The sequence below is a fragment of the Falco biarmicus genome, chromosome 2, assembly GCF_023638135.1.
Source record: "Falco biarmicus isolate bFalBia1 chromosome 2, bFalBia1.pri, whole genome shotgun sequence".
NCBI classification, from domain to species: domain Eukaryota; kingdom Metazoa; phylum Chordata; class Aves; order Falconiformes; family Falconidae; genus Falco; species Falco biarmicus.
In genome coordinates, this window is record NC_079289.1 from 100,721,013 (window position 1) to 100,743,975 (window position 22,963).

The following is a 22,963-nucleotide window of genomic DNA, read 5'->3' on the forward strand; positions in this document are numbered from 1 at the left end:
ATTAACTATACCCACTATAACACTTAGTATACTTAATGCTGGGCATTTATTTTATCTATTTTCCCATAAAGTCTTCAGGCTTGTGTTTACAAGTTTTAAGTGTCATTTTTGGCTTTTCCTGGCTTTGGATATACGAGTTGAGATTACATGCTTCCATGACAAGTTTCTTAAACTATAGCCAAGTGTCAGCTTCGCATGACAGAATAAAAACATGCTATGAAAAACAAAATAATTTTGGTACCACTCTCTTAGCACATTTCTTTTTCCTCTTTCAAAACGTACATGAAAGAAGATTCCCTTGTGACTTCTAAAACTAAGCAACTCTGCAAAACTTTTTTTAATGCGAGTTCTCAGGGGCACACCTGCTCACAGCTGTCCAAGTCAACTGAAGCCCATCATGAAAGTATGCAATAAAACTAGGGAGACTGTACCACAACCTACGACACACCACATGCTAGTGTCTATCCAAGCGCTTCCCTTCTCACTGCTGGTGCGGAATGCCAAATGAGAACAAAAGGATGGAACAGGCGAGGGTATCGCTCTCTTCTATGCCTAACGAATCTGGTTCTTTTTATTGTTTTAATGGATTCACTAAATAGCCACAATAAAAGTATCTGCCTTTTTCTGCCTCAAATTTATAGCCACTTATTTATCTATTGAGATTTCTTGTTTAGATTGGGTGCTGCAGACTTCCAGGTCATCTGCACCAAACAATGATTTAACAGCTTGTGCCAGGCTGAGCAACAAAAGGCACCACAAAATCCTCCTCCAGGGCTCCTCATTTCCTCAGAGCTCTGCCACAAAGAAGTCCTTCACCGCACACACCCAGAGCCCTCAGCTCACCCATCATTACCCAAGTGACAGCTGCTTGTTTGTCAGGATGAGGGGGCGGGGGGAAACACAGTGCTCGGTATTCCTACGTGACCCTGAATTTTACATGATGCAAAGGAGTCTTGTTTGCATGGGTACAGGTCCAACAAAATGCACAGAAAATGCCACATCTGCCCCCCTTAGACAGAGGCACAAAGATGCTGCATCCACAGCTTTGCTGTCTGCCTTGATTTGGCCCTGGAGGATCTCCCGCATTACCTTACTCCTACAACGAAAAGGAGTAACAGATGTGGGGAAAACCTCAGAGTTTTATTTACCCTATTCTTAACACCCAGACAACAGCGCAAAGCCCAAGAGGCCTCCCTCCACCTCCAGCTCGTACAACATCCCTCCTCATGGCTGATGAACTAACTACTCGCAGCAAACTCACTTTCAACTACGGCCAACAACCCCGTGACAATCCACAGCACAGTGTGCTGGTGGGCTTTGGCAACAGGGAGACAAACTTATTCAAAATGGATCTGGCTGCCTTCCTAGCTTGAGAAAGTGCCAAGCACACATCAGGCACATGACAGCTCCCAGTCTGATCAGCCTTACCTTTATTTTTTCTGCAAGCAAAGGAAAGGTTAAATTAGCGAACATTTTGGTTTTTCTTTACAGAGAACAAAAGCCACAAAATACACAGTCTGGAAATATGTCAACAAAAATAGATCCATACCCTTTGACAGGAGAACTTGACTTGATTCAAGGCGTTATCAGCAGAGAAATTGAAAAATAGAACTACAGGAGTTGGGGCTTCATAGTCTGTCCTGAGAGCCAGAAGTCAGTATCACTGAGCATGTTAATAGCTGGATACAGTTCTGCTGCTGACAGATCATTCTGATGAAATACTCTTGATCAAAAGATAAGGCTGAACACCACACACAAGACACCTGCCTAGGTGAAGCCCAGAGCAGTATCTGGACCATAAAAACCTGGAAGCTACATTTCTGACTAGTCACACTAAAGATCATTTAGTCGCAAGATAAAACAACAGGTAAATCAGAGCTTAACTTCACCGGTTTTGAAAGCCTCAGGTGATTCACCAAGGAAACAGTCTTAAATTAGCACGTTCTTCCATCTAATGAGATAGAACTGAGAACACAGAGGCTTGCATGGATTATTTAAACAGCAAACCACAGAAGTTATTCTGGTGAGGACAAATTCATGGCTTACAGAAACATGAGATGCCAGATTGTTTGCTGGCAGCACAACACAATCTCTGCAAAAATTAAAAAAAAAAAAAAAAAAAAAAAAAAAAAAGTTGATATTTTCCACAGCTGCAGGATACAAAGCATGGAGTATTAACAGTATGGAGCAGTGATCCGTTACCTGTATCGGTAAGTCATCTTCAATCCATTGACCAACAAAAAGCACACTACTACATGTGTCCACATCTGTTGTCCAGGGTGAACACAGCTGTGGAGATGGGGGCAACCACCTGAACCCAGGAGACAGAGCCAACTACGCGTCTACTTGATGACTTTTTCACTGTCACAAGGAATTAGCTTTCTGTGCCTTAAGGACAAATTTTCTCCTTGATTTTGACAGATACTTAGTCAGGCACCCTACCTATCCCAGCAGACAAGCAAAGCTGCTGTCAGACCCACCCTCGACTCCAAGCTACCTTTCCCCCTCCCAGGCCCCTTGCATCAGGTCCCAGAGATCCACCAACAGAGCTGACAGAGCTGACAAAGGCGGAAAAACAGCTCTGTTGTGGCAACAGCTTTACATAGGGGAAAGAGAGGAGTACCCCACCAGGTAAGGCTGTGGCAGACTTCCACCTCCCACACCGGGCAGGAAACCAGCTTTGGTGTGACACTGCTGGCTCCTGGGACAGACGTGCGTGGGACCTTGCATCCTCTCCTAGGTCCATGCTGCAGTAGACAGATGCGCCCCTCTCTCCATCTCGGGGACTATTCAAAAGCCAGGGGCTTTAAAGAAACCTCTGTAGAGCTAAATAAAAAGATCTGTACCTGACCTAAACACACAAGCAGCCTACCAACCTTCATATGGACGTCCTCCATAATAGCTTCTAGCTTTTGTTCCTCTCTATTCCTCCTGGGTCTTCTTCCTTATGATTCCTTTCACTGAGTCTCCTGTCCATCTAGTCAACGCCTTTTCCCTTGCACTGCAGTCTGTTTTGATTTTGCTTTCTTGTAAGATCACTTTGCTTTCCTAAATGAAATGCATCCCGTGTACAAGCGTTGTGCAATGGAGTCAGCATTCTTAGGCAAAGCTCCTATGGATCTTTTTTGCTTGTTTGGGTTTCTTGGATTTTCCTCTGATTTACAATTTTCTCTGAAGCATATATAGGAAATCTAGGGATCAAACACTCCGTGCTCAGTTACTCCAGGGTTAACTTTGCTAAATAGCCCCGAGTTCATCCGGAGTTAGACCAAGGTAAGTGAAGACTGAATGTGCACTGATGCATTTAATGTACACAGTACGGTGTAGATGTGTGTGCATATACCTGAAAATTTCATTCATGTAGAAGAAAAAAGCATCCAGTAGAGAAAATACTGCAGATGTTAGATAACCAAAAAATAAACACATCCAAGCTTTCATAGCCTAGTCAAGACATGCCAATTATTCAGTTTTGCTTTCCCATGTTTCAAGTATGGGCTCTTTGTCTCTGCATCATGCATATCTCCTGACTTAAATTCTTGGCCAATATTGGCACAGAAATAAAAAACCAAATGGTAAAGCAAGTAATTACTCTGAATATGTAGCAACAGAGGCTCCTGACATTCAACACTTTGCTTTTGGTTAAAGCTTTGCTGTGTAAATAAATAAATGGTTTAGGTTATTCTGTATTATGAGATACAAAGATGAGTAATAGGCCATATTTTTGGTTCCCAACTCTTAGAATTACACTGGTGGAATGAATTACTTTCCTGAAGTTTATGGTGTGACACATCATATGAGCAATTGCTGCCTCTCTCAATCGTCGCACTAAAATAGTTCAGGTTGAGCTAAAGCATACTGAAGCGGAGGTGAGGTGGAAGTGCAAGCACCACTCTTCTCCCCAGATCCTTGAGGAAGATGGTGACACTGCTTACAGAATGAAGCAGTTAAAACACCATCAGCAAATACAGGCACGTGTCATCACCCAAACAAAGCCACGTGTTTGACACACACAGGCAGAGGGGTTTTGCCAGCTCGTGTTCTAGGAGAGCTTCTGAATCTGCAAGAAAGAGGCAGGGGGGTGGAGCTGACTGACACCAAACTGCACAAAAACACTGACAGCAAGGCCTTGAGGAAAAGCAAGAAGAGACAGCTTAAAGGACCAAGCGTTGCCTGGAGAAATCTGGCAGCCAGGGTTTTGGTTGCTAGATCACTGCTGCATCCAGAGAAAACACATTTTGCACCCTCCCTCTGAACAGTCATGCCTCAAACATATGAAATTGCACCAAAGCAAAGAGGTGGCTCACATGCATCCTAAGCATGTCCCAGCACAGCATCCACATGCCCGTGCAAGAGGCACATTTCGCATTGGGCAGTTCCCCATATCTGTGCCCTGACCACACGCCGAACCCACAGAGCCAGTGACAGGTCTGCTGTGCCAGGCAGGAGGAACTTCCAGGTGCTCAGTGGGCAGAAGTCACTGTCATCTGCTCCCCCTCCCCTTCTGCTGGCTATTTATAACCCCACCAGTGACATTTGGGAAAAAACACAGGTCAAGAAGTTGTGCTTTTGTTAGTGAGGCAAAGATGTTTGCTTACCCGGCGGACATGCAAAGGTCTATTTAGATCACTGCCTGACTGCTCTGCAGCACTGTCGTTTTGTCACACTGCACAGCTCAGTGAAAGATTTTTTTTCTTCATACCAACCCTTCACAAATGCTCCTCGGTGTTGGAAGTCTGCTTTGAAAACTTGGATTTTTCAACTTCTGTCGTACTTCAATAAGAAATTCAAGGCATGGTACACCTGCAGTGTGCTGCTGATGGGAAACCAAATGCTGGATACCAGGATGATGCTGAACATAAAAACATAATAATGCTGGGGGAGTGGGGATCCAAGCCTGTTGTAGAACCTAATTTCAACTACACACAAAATTGATGGAAGGCAATCAGGTTTCTGTAGTTTCGGTTGGCCATCCCCTCCTCCCCAAGGTGCAAAGAGCTTTATTCAAGCCCTGATTTAACAGTAGAAACATCTATCCCTCTACCTAGCTTTCCCTGGTGAATCCCAGGCTTCAACCAGTTAAGCCACATCACAATATAAAATAATGATAAATAAAACCCAAGTAACAACCTTATGATCAGCAGTGACATCAGTCACATGGTACGTTAGCACTCAGGGAACACAGGTCCAAGTTCAGCTTCAGGTTTCTCGCTTGCCAGGTCGGATGTCTTTGTACGGGCTGCCTCTTGGCAGAAGGATGCATCTCAATGGCAGCAAGCCTTCTTGTTTGCCAGAAAACAGGTTTTTCTCAATGGCCTCTTTGCCAAGTCAAAGTCAAGGGGTCTTGAACAATACTCACGTCAGATGTTTGCCATAACAACGAGAAGAACCCTTCATAGCAATGGCCCCAGCTCAGCAAATAATGTTGTAACATGTTTTAACTTTACAGAGAACAGAAGATGGTACATGACCTTGCAAAATCTGGGGATGACATTTTGAGGGCCTTTAAAGAGTTTTCCCCTTTACCCAACCACTTGAACTGTTTCCTTCTGCAAGTTCTCTCCTAACTTTAAAAAAGAGGAAGGCAGTTCCTGCAGACCTCTGCCAAAGGGAGCTTCAGCTGAATTGAGAGGAAAGTGGTTTGAATAAGAATACGACAAGCACCGTTGGCCAGGAGACCAAGAGAAGCAAATTCAACTATCAGAGGGACTATTCAACTATTGGAAGGACAACCCCTCTGCCTTTTTTTTTTCCCTTTCCTTTTTTTTTTTTTTCCTCCTGCACTCCTCTTTTTTTGCCAGAGTCCTCCTTCTGGCAGACCTGCTGGAGATGATGCCAAGCCAGGCGGCAGCGCTGACTTTCAGCACCTGGGCCATGGGCCATTGGAGGCTTGGTGTACCCTAACCATTGAGATGAAGTTCAAAGCTGCAGGCTCGAAGTGCAGAGACAGTCAATGGGAAAGCCTGAGACTTGGACTCCTGCACCTAAACCCACAAACCTTTATTGTCTAGTTTAATCTTAGCCAGGAGAATAAGACGAAGAGCCAGACCATGCAGGTATTTTACAGCCATCATTAGTGCAAGCCCATCTCCAGCTTTTTTTTTTGATGTGCCCAAGAAGGCTCATGCAATGAATTAATTTTCTTTTCTTCCTTCCTTTCAGTGATAGCTGTCTGGCATCACTTCTAGTTTGCTGTGTATTTACCACTGTTCTCACCACAAAAATTCTGAGCCTAGTTTTTAAAACTGGCTGGTGATTTTGGGTAGCCAATTCAAATCATACTGAGCAGACCTTAATCTGAAGCCTGCACAACTGTCAGCACAGACCTGAAAGCATCACTCCAAGGGTATCTCAGTTTGGGCAACCAACCAGCCAGGCATGTAACAAGTTGCTTTTCACAACTGAATCCAAGGATTAGAAAAATGCCAACTTCATTCACTGGGTAGCATTTATTCTTTCCTTTAGCTGTTACAACTTAGCAAATTTTACAGCATGGCAAAGCAATAGTTTTGTGTACACACAGCAAGTTCTAATATGTTAAGAAATAAAGCACTAAAGAAAAGGATCACCCAAGCAAATGCATACCATAAATAAATAAACTGTACACCTTCAGAAAGAACCACACATGTTCCACTCAAGGCAGAGGGAAATCACAGGTGTTCCATTAGGACTGTCAGACACAAACGAGTCAAGACACCACCATAGAAACACAAACTTAATTTTCACCATGGGACTGAACACAATGAAACTGTGAAGGTAACATGCTTGATGTTAGGTATTTGCCAAATTACCTTGCAGCCCATACCACCCAATTTGGAGAACCTGTCTCAAAAGGCTCCTGGGGTGGCATTTTTGGTAGGACTCCCCTGGGTTACCCTGCTTGGCTTCCCGGTTCCCTAACAAATGTTAGTGTCCTATTCACCTCTCAAGAACTACTTTCAGAGAAAACAGCAGAGCATTTCTGAAAGTATCACAAGAAGGTAATCGCTCCCTAACAATTAATTCTGCTTATAGCTTAGCCATTCACTCCAAGGAAGCCAGCGATCGTCCAAACCCACAGCCATGCATGAAGGCAGACTCTTCCACGAGAACGTCTGTCCTATTTACCAAGGATAGAAAAGGACAACCATTCAGTGATGGCCATCTGATACCTTTTATATTTGCCTTGTATGCTCGCTACAGATGGAACAGGAGGAACAGAGGTGCAGTTAAACATGTACGTGCATGTGCACATATATGCACTGTGAAAACACCGCTCTGTAGCTATACAACTAGAGACGCATTGAGTTTTTACGTTAAACAAGCAGTATCATCTCTTTGCTTCACACCTGACTGGCAATGTTTGGTCTTTGACAGTTTTTATATCTGCTCTTTGTAGGACAGCCAAATACATAGTTTTTCTTTTGTGTTTGCTCTGATATCAGTAAAATCAGCAATCAAAAAAAGTAGAGAGGAGTCACTTCTGTTAAAGTATTTTCTTCCAAGTCTCTGCAAGCGAAGAGTTTTGGACTCAGCAATACATAAAACCAGCTGCTGTACAGACAAGTACAGGATAAATGCCTCAGTAGGCAGAAGGCTGCTCTCTCTGTTGGCAGACTAGACACAGTCAAGGAAAGCTTGCAATCAGCCCCTGAAGAAATATAGTCTTCCAAATCAGAAGGTAGCTCCGAGTGTGCTCACTCATGTACTTCAGATTCAAGGTAGCTTGAACAGAAAGAATCAAATTGCCCCGGGATAAAAAGAACATCTTACCATTACCTACAACCCAAAGGCAACAGTACCCAGCAATGCCAAAAAGGATTCAGGAGTACTTCAGACAAGCAAACGAACATAAGCCCTCTTGATGCCACAGCCAACTTAAACATAATCCCTAAAAGCATAAGCAGGATGTATTTGTTAAAATAAGAAAAGGTATTAGTTACACCTGTCCAAGGCACTGGGGACTATTATTAGATTACTGTATCCAGTTCTGGTGCCAGTAATTACAAGATTATGTTAAAAATTTGGGAAGAGCTCTGGAAAGAGCTTCAGGAACAGTCTGAGGTCCATGAACCGTTTGTTGTAATAACTGACTGAAGCTCAAAATATTTCATTAGGAGAGTGTTAATCACTGACAATGATTTTCTGCAAGTACTTACATGATAAAAAGGTTTCTGATAACAGAAAGGTCTTTAATCTAATAAAATAAAAATTAACTTCCCAAAAGGTAAACTGGGCAAACTCCGGCTATAAACACGACCCCTGGGTTTTTTAGGTGTGGTGAAGTAAGGATAGAGACAACTTCTTTTACAGAGATAAATATAGATCTTGAATCTCCCCCGCCTTTAAAGGTATGCAATAGCTCAACAAAACATTGATACAGAAACTCCTGATGAGAGTACTGGGGCTCATCTTCTGCAGGAAGTATAGCACGTCAGGCTGGATGATTGCTGTGATCCCTTTGGGCTTCAGTGCCTGTACCTATGTGAGGAGCCTCTGGTCCCTGCAGAGAGTGTCGGGACAAGGCACAACATGGGAGGATGAGGGTTGACCTAGGCAAGATGCTCTGGGAGCTGTCAGCAGTCGCATCGAGGGGTGTGAATTTTGCATGCTCTCTGACATCGCTGCTGGAGCTCCCCCAGCGCAGAAGACATGAAGTGTCATGAGGAGTCACGCAAATATTGATGCTGCCGCAGACAGCCCAGCTCACCCACGGCTCTGCTGCCAACTGCATCGGCACAGCCAAATCAGCGTTTCCATGGCGAGACAGAGTTTACATGTGTCAAGGCAGTGGCATTTGTAAGGACATACTACAAGGCTGTTCCTGCTACGCTAAGAGTAATGACAGACCACACAAAAGTTTTAAGACTGTCAATATTGCAAGGCTGCATTCAGGGACTCCTCAGGGCTTCCTCACGCTCCCCCTTAATGCCCTTCCACAGAGTCTGGCACTCCCTGTACTTCTGCAGTTCTTCCTCCCCTTTCCTCTTACTTCAGCCAGAAAGAAAGGACACAGAGTAGAGGTTATTGCTGATTTAACACACAACTAATGCCTTGTCTGATGTGGTCCATTCCCATAGAGCAGCTCAGCTTCCATGGAGGAGAGCTGTTCTCAGCCGTATTCCTTTCCAGCACACTTTTTACTTCACATAATATTTACGAGCAACTTCATGCCATGCTTCATGGGCAACTATTGTTATCCTCTCCTGGATGTGCTTCTGCTCTGCTGTTTCCATAAAGCCAGCTGCCCCCTTCTCTCTCACCTTCTGCTTTGCTCCCTTTTCAAACAGCTGACAGACAGACTCCTCACCTGCTAGTGTCTCTGCCCCCTACAATGGCCAGACCCTTACAGCACAGCCACCAGATCCCTACGGGTCCCTTCCACCTCGAGATATTCTACGATTCTATGGTTTTGAGGCACGGGGGATGCTGCAATTCTGCCTCTATGCAGCTGCTCTGAAATGAAACCCCCACAAATTACATTTTTCCTTGGTGCTCTACGTCCAAATCAGCAAGATTTGTAAAACACACAGGTGCCACAGCATCAGGGCACAGCCCAGGAGCCTGGGAAGCAGGAACCTGTGTGGCTACAGCACAGCCCCATCCACAGGGACACATAGTTTCTCTTGAGTGGGTCATGGAGGAGATCCGCCTTGCCTTTGGCAGAAAGAAATCAATTCCAGCAACCTTCCAGTGCCCTCTTGGTCAACTAATTAATGGGGTAGCCATAACTGCACGCCCTGAGGGAGAGGGGCACGTTTTTACCTCCCTGGCCTTTACAGAGATCTACACAAGTCAAGAGAGATTATGCAGAGAGCGATGACAGTAGTGGTGGCAGAAAGCCAGATGCAGCGATATGCAAGGATGCACTAAGGAGGTTCCAAAAGAAATCCTTATGAGCTTGTCAAAACCAGCCTCCAGGCTGGAGACATCCCCTGCAAGGAGAAAGCATGTCTCTGGATCCCTGGGACAGATGGGTTTGCCTTGCCATTGACACGTAAAATATTAATCAACTATCACTTTCCAAAAATTAGCTGTTTTACAGAAAAAGGCTTTTTGACGCCCATTCATAAGGTAAGACTGGTATGCTGGAACACTGGCCAGCACTTAATATGAAAACTCTTTGAACTCAAGGTATGATCAACTAAGAGGAAAGACATTTTTCAGGGCCCATCACATCACCGCACGGGGAGCCTGATGGGCAGTCACTGTGGCCGATGGAAAACCTGTTTGGACCAGCAAGGTCCTTGCTTCACATCGATGGGAGCTGACGGATACCCCCAGCCCCTCCTGGAGGAGGTCGGTGCGACAACTGCTGGAAAATGGAGGTCCTCTCCACCCAGATGCGGCCCTAAAGAGGCTGTCAGGACAAGATGCAGCCACCAGAGCCAAGGCACAGCAAGGCACAGTTGATGCCTCCGTCACAAGCAAACCGTATCGTATGCAGCTGTTTCTGATAAACCGTAACTTGCTTTCCTAATGCTGAAAACTTCTGTCACAGTGAGATGGATGAAGGCCTCGGGTTATGTGTGGGGAAGCAAAAGCAGAGTAGTGATACCAAAAGACATTGCTCCAACACTGATCCTTACAGGTGAAACCTGGCTGCTAATGCTGCTTCCCATTTTCTTGATCACGGACTCGTAATGTGTTTCATATTAAATAGTACCCATTTCACATTTTAGTGATCAAACGCATAATGGATTGATGGAAGACTAAGTGTCCCTGATTTAAAGCACTTTAATACCAATATAGCTTTATGGCTTTAAGGAAGAAAAAAAAAACCCAAACCAAACAAAACAAAAAAAAACCAAAAACCCAAGAGCCACTGCTTCTGAGGCCCAGGTAACAATCTCCTTTGTAGCGATTTAAAACACAGCTGATAAAACATTTACAGCTGTTGGGAGCCAAGAAAAAGGTGTCTCCAATAAAGTTTTTATATATAAATAATATGTTATCTCCCTTAGCTCTGTGGACATTATTCACAGAAAATAAATTTATTCTCTGAAAAAAATGTTTCCATGACAATCTTCCACAACAGGCAGAGAGCAAAGGAACTTTATTATATATAACTTAGCTTTTTTTAGTTCTCTTTGTTGCAGTGATTTTCCTCATAGTGCCAGTAGCACTGATCTTGCACCGCAAATGAGAAGAGCCCTGTTGGGGCTAGCATTAAAGGTGCTGGACCTCAAGCTCAGCAGTGTGATAGCAGAGCAAAGCACTGAAAGAAAAGGAGACTTTGGTCAGGGCAGCACCAGCTTTCTATTAATTTTTTTGCAGGTGGTCTCCCTGGGGGACCACAGTAACTCCTCCTAGACTCTTTCCGTGAGTATGAGGTTTGATCCTGCTCCCTGCTAGCACTGACACTAAATGCAGATCAACACACAGGTTTTGCAGTGATTCACTGTATCAGCTTATAAAGGAGTACCGATGTTCTAGCACGGGCCCCAGAGTTGTGCTTGTGATGCTGGCTTCTCTCTTACTGAAAAAACCTACCTGGTTCTTTTCATCAGCACAACCTCCACCAGCCCACCAAAACCATTGGCACCACTAAGTTCATACCCTCAAGGAAATCAGCCACCAGACAGCCCACTAGGGAAGCGCAGCCGAAGTCGTTTCACAGAGCCACAGGATCGAGAGGTTCGGGGTTTTTTTCCTCTTCAACTTAGTATTTTTGTAACAGCTAAGCCAAGCTGGAGCTGAAGCAATGAAAAGTGCGGCTACACTGCAAGCAGCAGAGTACTCAGGATGGTCTGAACCTAGCCAGTTTGCTTTGGTTCAGTTGTATCCTACGCTCTTAAGTGAGTGCCAACAGTGCAATCCACCTAATTCCTTTGCTGGCTGGTATCCACGCCAGTCATTGGCTCTGGACAGTTTTAGCTGCTTCGCTATAACCTTGAAGAGTAGAGTACTCAGCACATAAACTCTCAGCTCATTTTTATACTGTTGTTCATACAACACAACAGCTTGGGTTTTAGGCAGACTGTTACAATTCAGTCGCCAGAAGGTTTGTCACACCATCTCATGACTGCTTTCCTTCTGGGGTTATATCCTTGTGAACAGTAAGTGCTGCTCATTAATAACCTCCATTTTCCTGACTGCAGGCAAACAACTAACTCATGAGGGCAGAGGGGCAAAGATGCCTAATGTGTTACATCCGCTGAAATGCATGAAGCCACGGTAGCATTCTCCAGCTCACTGGTGTAAAAGGTGATACAGCAAACTGCAAGATCTAGAAAGCAAGATGTGTTTTAATTACCAAGACATTTATAGGTAACACATGCCTACAAAAACAGGCATACAGCTTTAGATATCATTAAATATGTTAAAAATATAAAACTTGCAAGAACAAATACAAGGATCCAGATGTGAGCATCACGTAAGAACTACACCTGGTGTCAATTCAACCTAAACACTCAGCTTCCCTCAATCCTGTGTACGCCACTAAAATTATAACAGTCTATATGAAAAGCAGCACATTGCTGACATGCACTGTTAGTGACGTCCTTAAAACTGCTGAATGTAAACTTGAAAGCAGATTATCTCAAGAGGATAAGCAACTGCCACATGTGCATCAATTCAGCTCACTGCAGAACAAGTTGCAAGCTACAGCTGAAAAATATTAAAGCGATCTTCCTGAAAGACAGACCACACTAATGAACAGGCTCTCTTGCCTTTTAAAGCCTATTCCCCCTTATGTCAAGTATGCAACATAGGAAAGGGTTAGAGGGAAGAGCGAGTGCCTGATACAACTGCTTGTTCTCCTGATGAACAATTAGCAGGTGAAAAATTGAGCAAGTAGGTGCACATCAGCAGTTTGGCTTTATTCTGCCTTACACTCAAATACTTGCATGCTCCATAACATGTATCCACAACAGGTATTGGGGAACGCTGTGCTGACACGGTCAACCTATCCTCTGGTCATGCCTCCAGCCAAGTCCCCACTGATGCCACTGCAACCATGACACTGTCCTTCGAATCATTTTCTGAAGCATCATATGTTAACAAAAGCTTATGTTTAGTAGCTTCAATACAAATTATGCATGTGCACACACACACGCAAACCTCTGTGAAAAGAATAGTGTCAAAGCTGTGAAAGCAAACACTTAGAATCAAGGAAATGTCAAAATTCAGGCTGCAGAAACACCCTCATTTTATTCCCTCAGTGCATATAATTATGAGTGGCATATCATCCAGGTGCAACAGTTGGCAGCTCTTAATAAAGGCGAACAGCCTCCCAGGAGGATGCCACCATGCAGATGTGCAGTAAGCACTTTTCAAAACAAGCTTTTTTTTTTGGACAGAGATAAAATTTAAGAACATGCAGACCAACAGGTAAAAAGAGAACTGATTAAATACTTGGATTGAGAGAACAAATGCATCTAGGAAACTGATATACAGGTATCACTGGAAGTAGAACGTAAAACAACAGATCAAATTTCAAATTAAAATCCTGCAGCTTTACCCCCTAAGCCACCAAAAGCGACAAAGGCATTCCAAGTTTCACACTTTTACCTGCAACCTCAAAATATTTAGGGGAGGAAAAAAAAGAAAGGGTTGAACCAAAAGACTGGCAGCCACCTTAGACACTCAACTTTTGTTGCAATGAAGTAACTTGCTGGCCCATTTGGTTGGCAAGATGGTACAAACGTGAAAGTGACCCCACACACACACTCACAGCTCCCAAAACTCAGAAATCAGACAAAAGTAAAGATCCTAGAACTATATATGAGTATACACCAAATTCCCCAGCTTTTAAGCCAGTGCTACCACACTTGGGCAACGCCGGAGCCTGAGATATGCACAAGGCTGACAACGGCTAGTCCCGACATAGAAACCCTCAGTGGGGAGCCCCCACGAGTGCTGGTTTCCCAGATGAAAAGAGGTCGCCGGTGCAGGCACAGTTACCAAGGGCATTAACAAGGCATGGTCTCGCCTGCCAACACACCCAAAGGCCTTTGGCCACCAAGTGTCTCCATTCCCTGAAGTCTGTGTTAGAAGACGCAGGAAAACAGTGAATTTAGTCAAGGTAAAATTAACACCATGACATGTGAAAGCATATACAGCACCGTAACATCTGCTGTTGTCTACTGGGCACCACTTTTGTCTGTATTTCTCTGTGTCCATTTGCCTCTATTCTCTTAAGTGGTAGCTAGAAGAATCAGTTGCTACAGCCTTTGCTTTGGCTAACAGGTCCTGATGGGCTGAGGTGAGAGCTGCCTCCTCCATCCTACCCAAAGAGGGGACAGAGGGGTCTGCAGTGGGAGGGGGCTTGCAAAGGGAAAGGAGGGGTGCAGGGCCAGGGCCAGATACTGACACAGACTTCTCTACGCTCTCACTTACATAAATGCTGCTTAAACTGACAGCCTGTGCCTCGTCACGGGAAGCATTTTCTTCGGCCACTTGGCTGACGTAGAGCTGTCACGTAACCTGCCTGACCACCACTCCACTTCACGTGGGCTCCCCTGGCAGTAGCTCCAGCCCCAGTCACTCCACACCTACCAAAAAGGCTGGGAACTACACTGCTCCCCCCATGCTCATCAGAAAGCACTTCAGAAGGTGAAGGCAAAGCACAAAGTTTGCACAGAAACGCGCCTGCTGCGCCTGTGTACTTCGCGTAACGCACGCAGCGCTATGCACCACTAGCAGGTGACGGCCATGCAGGTGCCCTTGGAAACACCCCCCTGCTTTGAGGAGGACCTGCCGGGGCCAAAGAAGCATTGCCAGTTCTCTGCAGGGAGGCTGCTCTGCCCACTCGCCCACCCCTGCATCTCCAGGGTGCCCAAATACACCCCTTGGTTTTCTTTCTTTTTTACCTCTTTAATACAGAAATGCATTCTGAACACCAACTCTCCCGTGAAAAGGCCACTTTTAATATTAATTGCTTTGCCTTCATAGAAGAAACTGGTAAATTGTATTTTTAGCCACTACTTCCCACTGTTGCAGAAAGGCACCTGACTAACTATAACTAAAAATTCATCTTCTTTGAGCTTAACAATAGCGCTAAAGAAAATGATAAACAATTTTTTTTGGTGGATGAGAAATCAAATTATTCACTTTGCCTCAATGACTCTTTTTTTGTAGTGCTAAAGATTACACCTAAAAGTAGTTAAATGTAATCTCGGTTCAAGTTTGTTTGTAAGAACTTTGGCTCAATATATTGTCAATACATTGTCACTCTGCAATGCTATATGGACTTACTCAGCCATTTCACTGGGGCCCACAGCAGATAACACAACCTATTCAGCCTAGTCACAGAGCCTCATACCACCCCCACCACAGTGATGACAACGTAATCTCAGCTGTCTAAAAAATGCAAAAAATCACTGTCTTGCAATATCTGCCTTTGCCCAGTTCCCACCCCCAGTGACTGCCCCTTCTGAGCCCCAAGCAGAAGGCTTGAAACAATCCAAGAGTATATTGTGCACAGGCTCCCAAAGTTAGCAGAATACAGCTAAATCAGCGGGTTTTCAGAGCCGCAATTTAAAGCTAAATTGGCCTGCTTTTCATAGAGGAACTATATTTCCTTAGGATTAGCAATAAAGACTGCCTGAGCTGATCTGACAAATCAGCCTTTTACCCAAAAATGTCAGATTATAGGCTGCGATATTTTTATTCAAAAGCAATGGAAAGAATAATCTGTTCAACATTCTCCTGCGCTCAGCTAGAACACACTTAATTGCATCAGGCACTACCAAACATTTTTCAAGCCCAGAAAATAATAACATGCCTGATATTATGGCAATATAAACCACAAGAGGTACCATAAAAAGATTTGATTTAAAGTCCAATGCTAAAAGATGTTCATAGGGAAGGTTTAAAAATCTTACCTTAGCTCACCCTTCTCATGCTTAGGTACTCATAGGAGCTGCTGATTCCTGTCCCACTCAGGTCACTCAAAACGCATCGTCCATCAAACTGCCCTCGAAGCAGCTGGTAAAGTAACTAGCTTTTGGCCCACTGTATGTAACATCTCATGCTCTTTTGAAGACCTTTTTAGCTCCTAGCAATTTCAGGGTGAGGTAATGGCAGATTTTTGGCATCTGCTCCGCATTGCCTCGATTCTGTACAATGCATTGTGTCAGTGCGATGGATCCAAGCCTAGCTGGGGACTCATTAATCCACAGATTTCATTTCTAAACACACAATTTTCTGAAACAATAATGCGCATTAACTCCTCCAGAGTTGCTAAAGTCTGCTGCAAATCAAAACCTGTTTAGGCCCCCCTTACTGAAGTTAGATATTTCAGTGGCCATAAGGGCCCAGGCCCTGCCAAAACCACTACCAGACATTAGTAGTAAGACCTCGCTTTATACTCTTATGGCAATTGTATTGAAATTTAGGCAATGCCCTTGCTCAACAACGGCTTTACAAGACAGAAATCAGAGGTGAATTTATTTTTTTTTTTCTTTCAAAATACATGGAGGCACTAATCCTGGAATAATAGACTCATAAAACATCAGCTTTGAAAAATGCAGCAATTACTCTGATCCAGCGAGCTGTCCAGGGGAGACGGCTTTGTTTCCACATTTTGCTTCACTGAACTACACTTGTGAGCGTATTAAGTACACGCTCCTGCAGATTAACTTTTCCTCCGCAACTGAGCAGACTGGAAGACTACACACAGCCAATTCCTGGCTCAGCCCACGAAAGGAGGGACTGCATCAGGACCTTATGGAGCAATCTTCTCTTCCAGCTTCTGGAGGAACATGGTGTCAAGTTTTCAGGGATTTTCCCCTCGAAGACAAGACAAGTTTAGGGATGGAGGTGGGTAGGGAGAGATGACAGAAGGTAACTGTCACATGCATCTACTGATGCCATGTCTCAGACAGCTCCTCCGTTAACTCCAGCCTGACTTGGGCCACCTGACCTCTGGAGAGGAGGAGGAGCTCTGCACGGAGCTTTGGTGTCACCTGGGCTCGGATGCTGGCACAGTCGCATCTAACTCTCCAGTGCCTGGTCTGCTGTTCGCCGAGATTTTTGAGAAGGAACAAATATAGCTTAATGAATGGATCTGGCCCTTCATGTATCAGGATGCTCTTACAGAAGTACTTTGCCATGGAGATAAACCACTTCATATGTAAAACGTCCTCTTCCTACAAAACCTCCTCCCATGACCTGCTGCTGCCAGTCCCCGCTCTCATGCCACTTCGCACTTTCGCTCCCAACCCCACCCTTGCCACCCTCAGCCCCCTCTCCGACACAGCCTTGCACACCAAAACAAAGCAATCCAGGGAAGCAGATGTTTTCCTTCTTCTCTTCCTTATATCACAGGCAGAGCTCAGTCACCCGTGGTGGGCTCCATGTAGGCAGAGCTGCCAGCAGCTGTGAGGCAGAGCCAGTCTGGGCATGTTTCAGCTGCCTTTGGCTGGGGGCCACGCAAAAGCTCGGCAGAGGAACGTGCCCAGAAGAGCCGAGTGTCCATCGGCTCTCTACTCGAGGTGAAATTCTCACGTGAGGTCACACGCGGGATGGGAAGCCTTCACCCCTCCGGTTAGAGGGAGGAACCTCACCTAGATAGGACCTCACCTGAAGCAAATCATTAATTACTCTTATCTCTCTTTCCATTAACTCAAATTGCTTATCCATAAATACCTGGAATTACATAGGTGGATTTTCTGGGAAAACGGACCTTTGATTAGTCATTTTGAAACTATGTGACTGATCTTTCACCCACTGAAGTTGACAGCAAGAGCCTCCTTTGATCCCATGGCACAAGATCAGGTCAGACAGAGCTCAGAGATCATCATGCCTGTCCACAAAGACGGACACAGCAGCTCAGCAGGAAGGAAGCGTGATTCTCCTGGAGTTCCTGCTTGTCACTTTGTCACAGTGTGTTATTGAAGACACTGGGGGGAGGGGGGGCGGGCGGGAAGCAGCAGGCCTGGGAGCTGAGACAGAGCAGGGTGTGATAGGTCTTTTTTATTTTTTCCCCTCTTAGCAGACTGAGATAAATGTAGCAATCCAAAAATGTGGAGGTGGGAAGGACGTGTGTGTGCATGTGCCTTTTATCAACTGGAGGATCATTGGATGTATCTGTTACCAAGGAGAAGCACACACTTGGTAACAGAAGAGAGCAACATTTTTTTTTTTGCATTCCTATATGATAATAATCACCAACCTTATCATTTTTCTCATGATGAAATTCACAGCCCTATATTAAATTTTACTCCGTGACAAATTTAGTGAAATGGAAAAAGAAAAAAACCAAGAAATATCCAAGAGTGCAGGAATGCAAGCTACCAAGATGCAACCTTAACAGCAGCACACTCACAGTGCTGCTGGAGCTGGCGGAAATTGCACCGTACTCGGCCCCACTGGTCCAAGGAGCTTCCAGCAACAATAAGGCGTCCTGCTTTGGGTAGCCCTCTGTCAGGGATCTGATAAAACAGAGGCAGAATTCAGACAGTCCAAACAAGAGCAGCGCAGCTCCTCACCGGGGGGGCCTAGCAGGCTTGCCCTTGCTCTGCTTCTTGCCCAGCCAAGCCCCTGCTACTCGTTATAACGTTGTGATAGATCCCGATGGATGGGCAAAAGCCTCCACCAAAAGGTTCCAGATAATAAACAAAAAGCAAAGGCCCGGCGACGACTTTTCTTAACCAGCACACTTGAAAAAACCCCATCCGGGGTGCACCTCGTATCTTTTGCCGTGCAGTGGCACCAACAACTCGTAACCGCCGAGCCGTGCCCCCCCTCCCCCCGCCGGCACACGCAGCATCGCCCACCGCCCCGCCGAGCGGGGAGTACCTGTGCCCACCTGCACGCCAAGCGTCGCGACTAGGCTGGCACGCAGCGACCGGCCCTCGGCAATACAGGTCTCACCATTACAAACACATCTCTGACGCAAAAAATAAGCAAACAAACAAGGAGGAAAAAATGAAGGGGGAAAATAATGGGCAGGTCAAGGCAACTGGAGTACTTCAGGAGGAAGGAACCAGAATTACAGCCACGGAAATCTCCGCGGGCGAAGGGGAAGCGCCGCTCGCAGCCCGCAGCGTGCGGCAGAGCCGCCGGGAAGTTGGATGAGGGGCGCCCCCCGTCCCGGCCCGTCCCCGCCGGGGGTCTCCTCCTCCCGGCCCGCGGGGCCCCAGCGCCCCCATCTCACCCGCCCCCCAACCCCGCGCCGGGGTGCCGGCAGCCACTCCAGGGGTGCGCGGCGGCCCCGGTCCGGGCGCGGTACCTTCTCTCCGGTGAGCACATGCAGCCCCTCCCGGACCTTGGCGAAGGACCCCTCGCCCAGCTTCCTGCCGATCAGGTAGTTGCCGACCCGCTTGGTGTGCTGGAAGTCGCGGAGCCGCTCCCGCGGCGCCGCCGCCGCCGCGCTCAGCCAGGCGGCCAGGAAACTGCCCTCCGCGCCCGCCGCCGCCTTCCGCGCCTCCCCGCCGCCGCCCGCCACCGCCGGCGGCTCGCTCAGGAGCCCGTCGCCCGCCGCCGCCGGCATGCCCGGCCCTGCCGCTGCCCCTGCCGCCGGCCCGCCGGGCGGTCACCGGGCGGGCAGCAAAGTTGCTCGGGGGAGCGCGCCGCCGGCCGGGCTGGGGCGGAGGGGCCGGGGGGCGGAGCGGGGCCGGCCGGGGGCCGGGGCCGGGGCTGGGGCGAGCCGGCGGCGCGGTGCCCCGGGCTGCCGCCCCTCATTGGATCCGGCACCTCCCCTCCTCCTCCGCCTCCCGCCGCCGCTGCTCTGCTCTGCTCCCGCCGGCAGCGGCTGCAGGCGTGAGGCTGCCGCGCCGAGCGGGGAGGAGGGACCGGCGGAGGGAGGGACCGGCGGAGGGAGGGGGAAAGGGCTCGTTCAGTTTGAATTTGCGGTAATTTAATCCGCTCGCTGGCGGCGGGAGCAGATGCCACCCGAGCCCGGCAGCCTGGGTGTTTTCAAATCCGGCCGCCCCCTCCCCCGGCACCCGAACCCGGGGGTGGCAGCGCATCCCTCCCTGGAATCCAAGCGGGGCCCCGGCTCCCGGGCAGCGCCGTGACTCCGCCTGCGTGCGGCTCGGCTTCACTGCTGCCCGGAGTATCTTTTGTGCCGCTTTTCCGCACAGTCCTTCCCCAGCACGCCCGAGCCTCAGCCCCGTGGGGGGAAAACGTGCTACCGCGACGCGATGGCGACCGCTCCGCGCCTCCTTCACCACCCGCTTCTCCATTTTATTCCTCCCGGACCTCGGGTCTCCTCTGCCGGCGGCCAACTCCTCCTGCTTTGCAGCTCGGAGTCCCTGGCTGAGCCCCCCCACACACAGTCTGCATCCCCCCCAAATGCTCTCCGGGGCCCGGTGGCCCGGGAGAGGGGAGGTGACCTGGGTACCCATCCGCCGCAGGCTGCCTCCAGGGGACAGTCATTTCCCTGCCGATCTTCCCCCCTCGTGGAGAGGGAGCAGAAAGGTTATTGCCATTCTCGCTGCCCGGCCCCCTCCCACCTAGCTGGGGGCTGCGCTGGCGAGCAGGAGAGCGGGGAGAGGAGAGCCGGCAGAGCTACCCTGCCTTGAGCTTCCGACGGTCAGTGATGCCAGGAGCCTTCAGCTCATGCTGTGGAAGATCTAACACAACAGTTAATTCATTGAAAGGCCTCGGGTCATAAGAACTTTAACCTACAACCTGTCTTTACCATGGTATTCGGCAAGAAAGTAATCGAGGACCCCTATTTATGTCCAAGCTTAATCTATGTTTTCAAGTTTTGCCTGCGTAGTCACATTAGTTAATACTTTGAAAAAAAGAAATCACGCGCACCCTAACAGATGCGAGCTATGTCAGCAAACCCTCCCATAAAGATGCATTTGTACCTGATAAAAACCAGCTTAGAGCTTTGCTGCAATCACACTCCCGCCCCATGTGAAGCTGAGTTTCCCACTAGAGGGCTGGCTGGCACAACTCTCTGCTGCCACAGCTTTTTAAGCTCTTTCACTGCTTAAAAATGTCAAACCGATTTTACGCCACGCTGCTGCCCGTTAGCCTCTGCTTCTGTCTCAATTCCTATCACTTTTCTGGGAGAACTATACCCCTCTGGTCCCTTCCGCTGGAGTGGTCTAACTGCATCGCTGATCAGATTTTGGCTGGCGCAGGTGCTGATGAGCCCTGTGCTCCTTCCACACCACCTTTCCTTGACGTTGCTGCTTTGGTAAAACTTACTAATTTAAGCCACAGCAGAGCAAGACCATGATTTTACTGTGCCAGTCGTAACGGATAACGATCTGTAGTCTTCCCCCATGTCGGTCCCAGCTTCCCATGCTGTAGTTAATCATATTAAAACATACCCAGGTCTGGATTTAGGCAGAAGGTGGGCAGCTGCCCAGGGAGGCTGGTAGTGAGGAGCTCCAGGCTGCCTGTGCTGGACAAGGAAACATGGCTGCCCAAGGAAAAGCTGGAAGACACGCCTGGATGCGGCTTCTGGCTAATCCTTATATGCAGCAGTGGAGAGCAGGGGAAAGGCGTAGCCCTGTTTCAACAGTGACAGCCTGCCCTTGGGCAGGGAGAGCTGCAAGGTAAAAAATGAGTTGGTTAGCAGCAGGAGGCCAGCTCACAGTTTAAATGGCAAGATGTGCTATGCAGCAAGAGATGCTCTGCATGCACAGGCCTGCATCCTCTGCTCCCTGGCTATGGAGCTTGTCTCAGCCACCCCACGCCAGCCAGCCTCAGCACCTGTAAGTAGGGATGCCCGAAAAAGGGATGCACATCACCATCATTTAATCCTTTCTGGCATAGGAGAAGGGAGCTGAGACCACGTGCCTCTGTCTTCTGCTTCCCTGCTGGTGCCACCTGGGGAAGAGGGCAACCTCACAGACTACAAAACGAGCAGGACCCTTGCCTTGCCCAAAGGAACACGCTTTCAGACAGACAGGCAGAGGTATGTGCCTCTGTTTGGGCTCACGGCTCCCACTCAGCTCACAGAAACATAGGTTTGGCCACTGTGATGATTAAACAGATGTTAATGGTACGATTTTCAGTCAAACACCTAAAAATCAGCCTCTTATAAAAATGAAACTGGCAACAAATAGCCATTGCAGCAAACATTAGGAGAGCTCTGAAAGAACCCACTGAACATTTTTTTTTTAATTGACTCAACTTGAGGACTTAATGAGTTGACAGTATCCTTTTAAACAGGCGAGACTGCTGCTTTCTCACGATTCCTATCCTGTCCAGCTGTGCCCATCAGGGTGCAGTCTGGATGGAAGGGGGATCAAAGGCTGCATTCATTTCTGTCCATGTTTTAATTTAAATTTAACTCCAGTGTGCTTTATTTTGAGCTGCAGTCTTTTTAGGTAATGACATTTTCTGATTAACTGTTGAAATTACTAATGAATTAAAGGCAGTAGTCTGTCTTCAGGTTGCAAAAGCTGTAATAACAAACTGCTAAAAATAATTCAGAACTTGATTTAAACCCATGAAAGCAAAGAAATTCAGAGTTACCCCAATAGTATTGTCCTTTGTCACCTTCAGCATTTTAAAATATTGTAGTAAAATGTATTACTGGCTTGCTGAGTGGAAGGTTTGTGGCCACGAGGAAGACGGAGGCCCCTGGGCTCAATCCCCAGTGTCAAGGTCTACCTGGGCTGAATCCTTCAGGGGGTCAAAAACACAGCTTCGCTGGCTACTCTGTCATGTCCAAGGAAGATATGGATGGGGGCAGAACTGGAAAACATTGGTCCAGCAGCAGAACATGGCACTGCAAAGGAAACGTGTGTAACCCTGAGAGCCTGTTAGCAAAATGTTTCACCTTATTGTGCTGTTGCCTCTTCTGGTGCAGCCGGTGGTGGCAGATTTCCAAGCACTTCTCGTGGAAGCATGGGGCTGTCGCCTGGGATGCTCAAATTCTCCTTTACACCTCACCTGCATATGTGATTCAAATTAATTGCTCTCACTCATCCTTCTGAAGAGATGTGAGATCCTTGAGTGAAGGAACGATGAAATTTCATCTCTCTTCAGTGGTATGATGGTAAATGAAGCAGCAGGTAAACTCATAATAATGCTGCACAAGAGCAATGAGTACATTCTGTTCTGGTTAAAT

The 22,963-nt window shown here is 47.2% G+C and overlaps 1 protein-coding gene across 2 annotated transcripts in view; it reads right to left on the reverse strand.

Annotated features, from left to right (window-relative positions):
• The window catches only part of HUNK (hormonally up-regulated Neu-associated kinase), a 59,032-nt gene extending 39,380 nt beyond the window's left edge, over positions 1-19,652 (reverse strand). For both annotated transcript variants that reach the window (XM_056328809.1, XM_056328808.1), the window contains exon 1: positions 19,154-19,652. In XM_056328809.1, coding sequence (XP_056184784.1) covers positions 19,154-19,414 — 261 coding nt within the window. In that variant the 5' untranslated portion in view covers positions 19,415-19,652. The remainder of the gene's footprint in view (positions 1-19,153) is intronic.
• Positions 19,653-22,963: the final 3,311 nt, after the last annotated feature.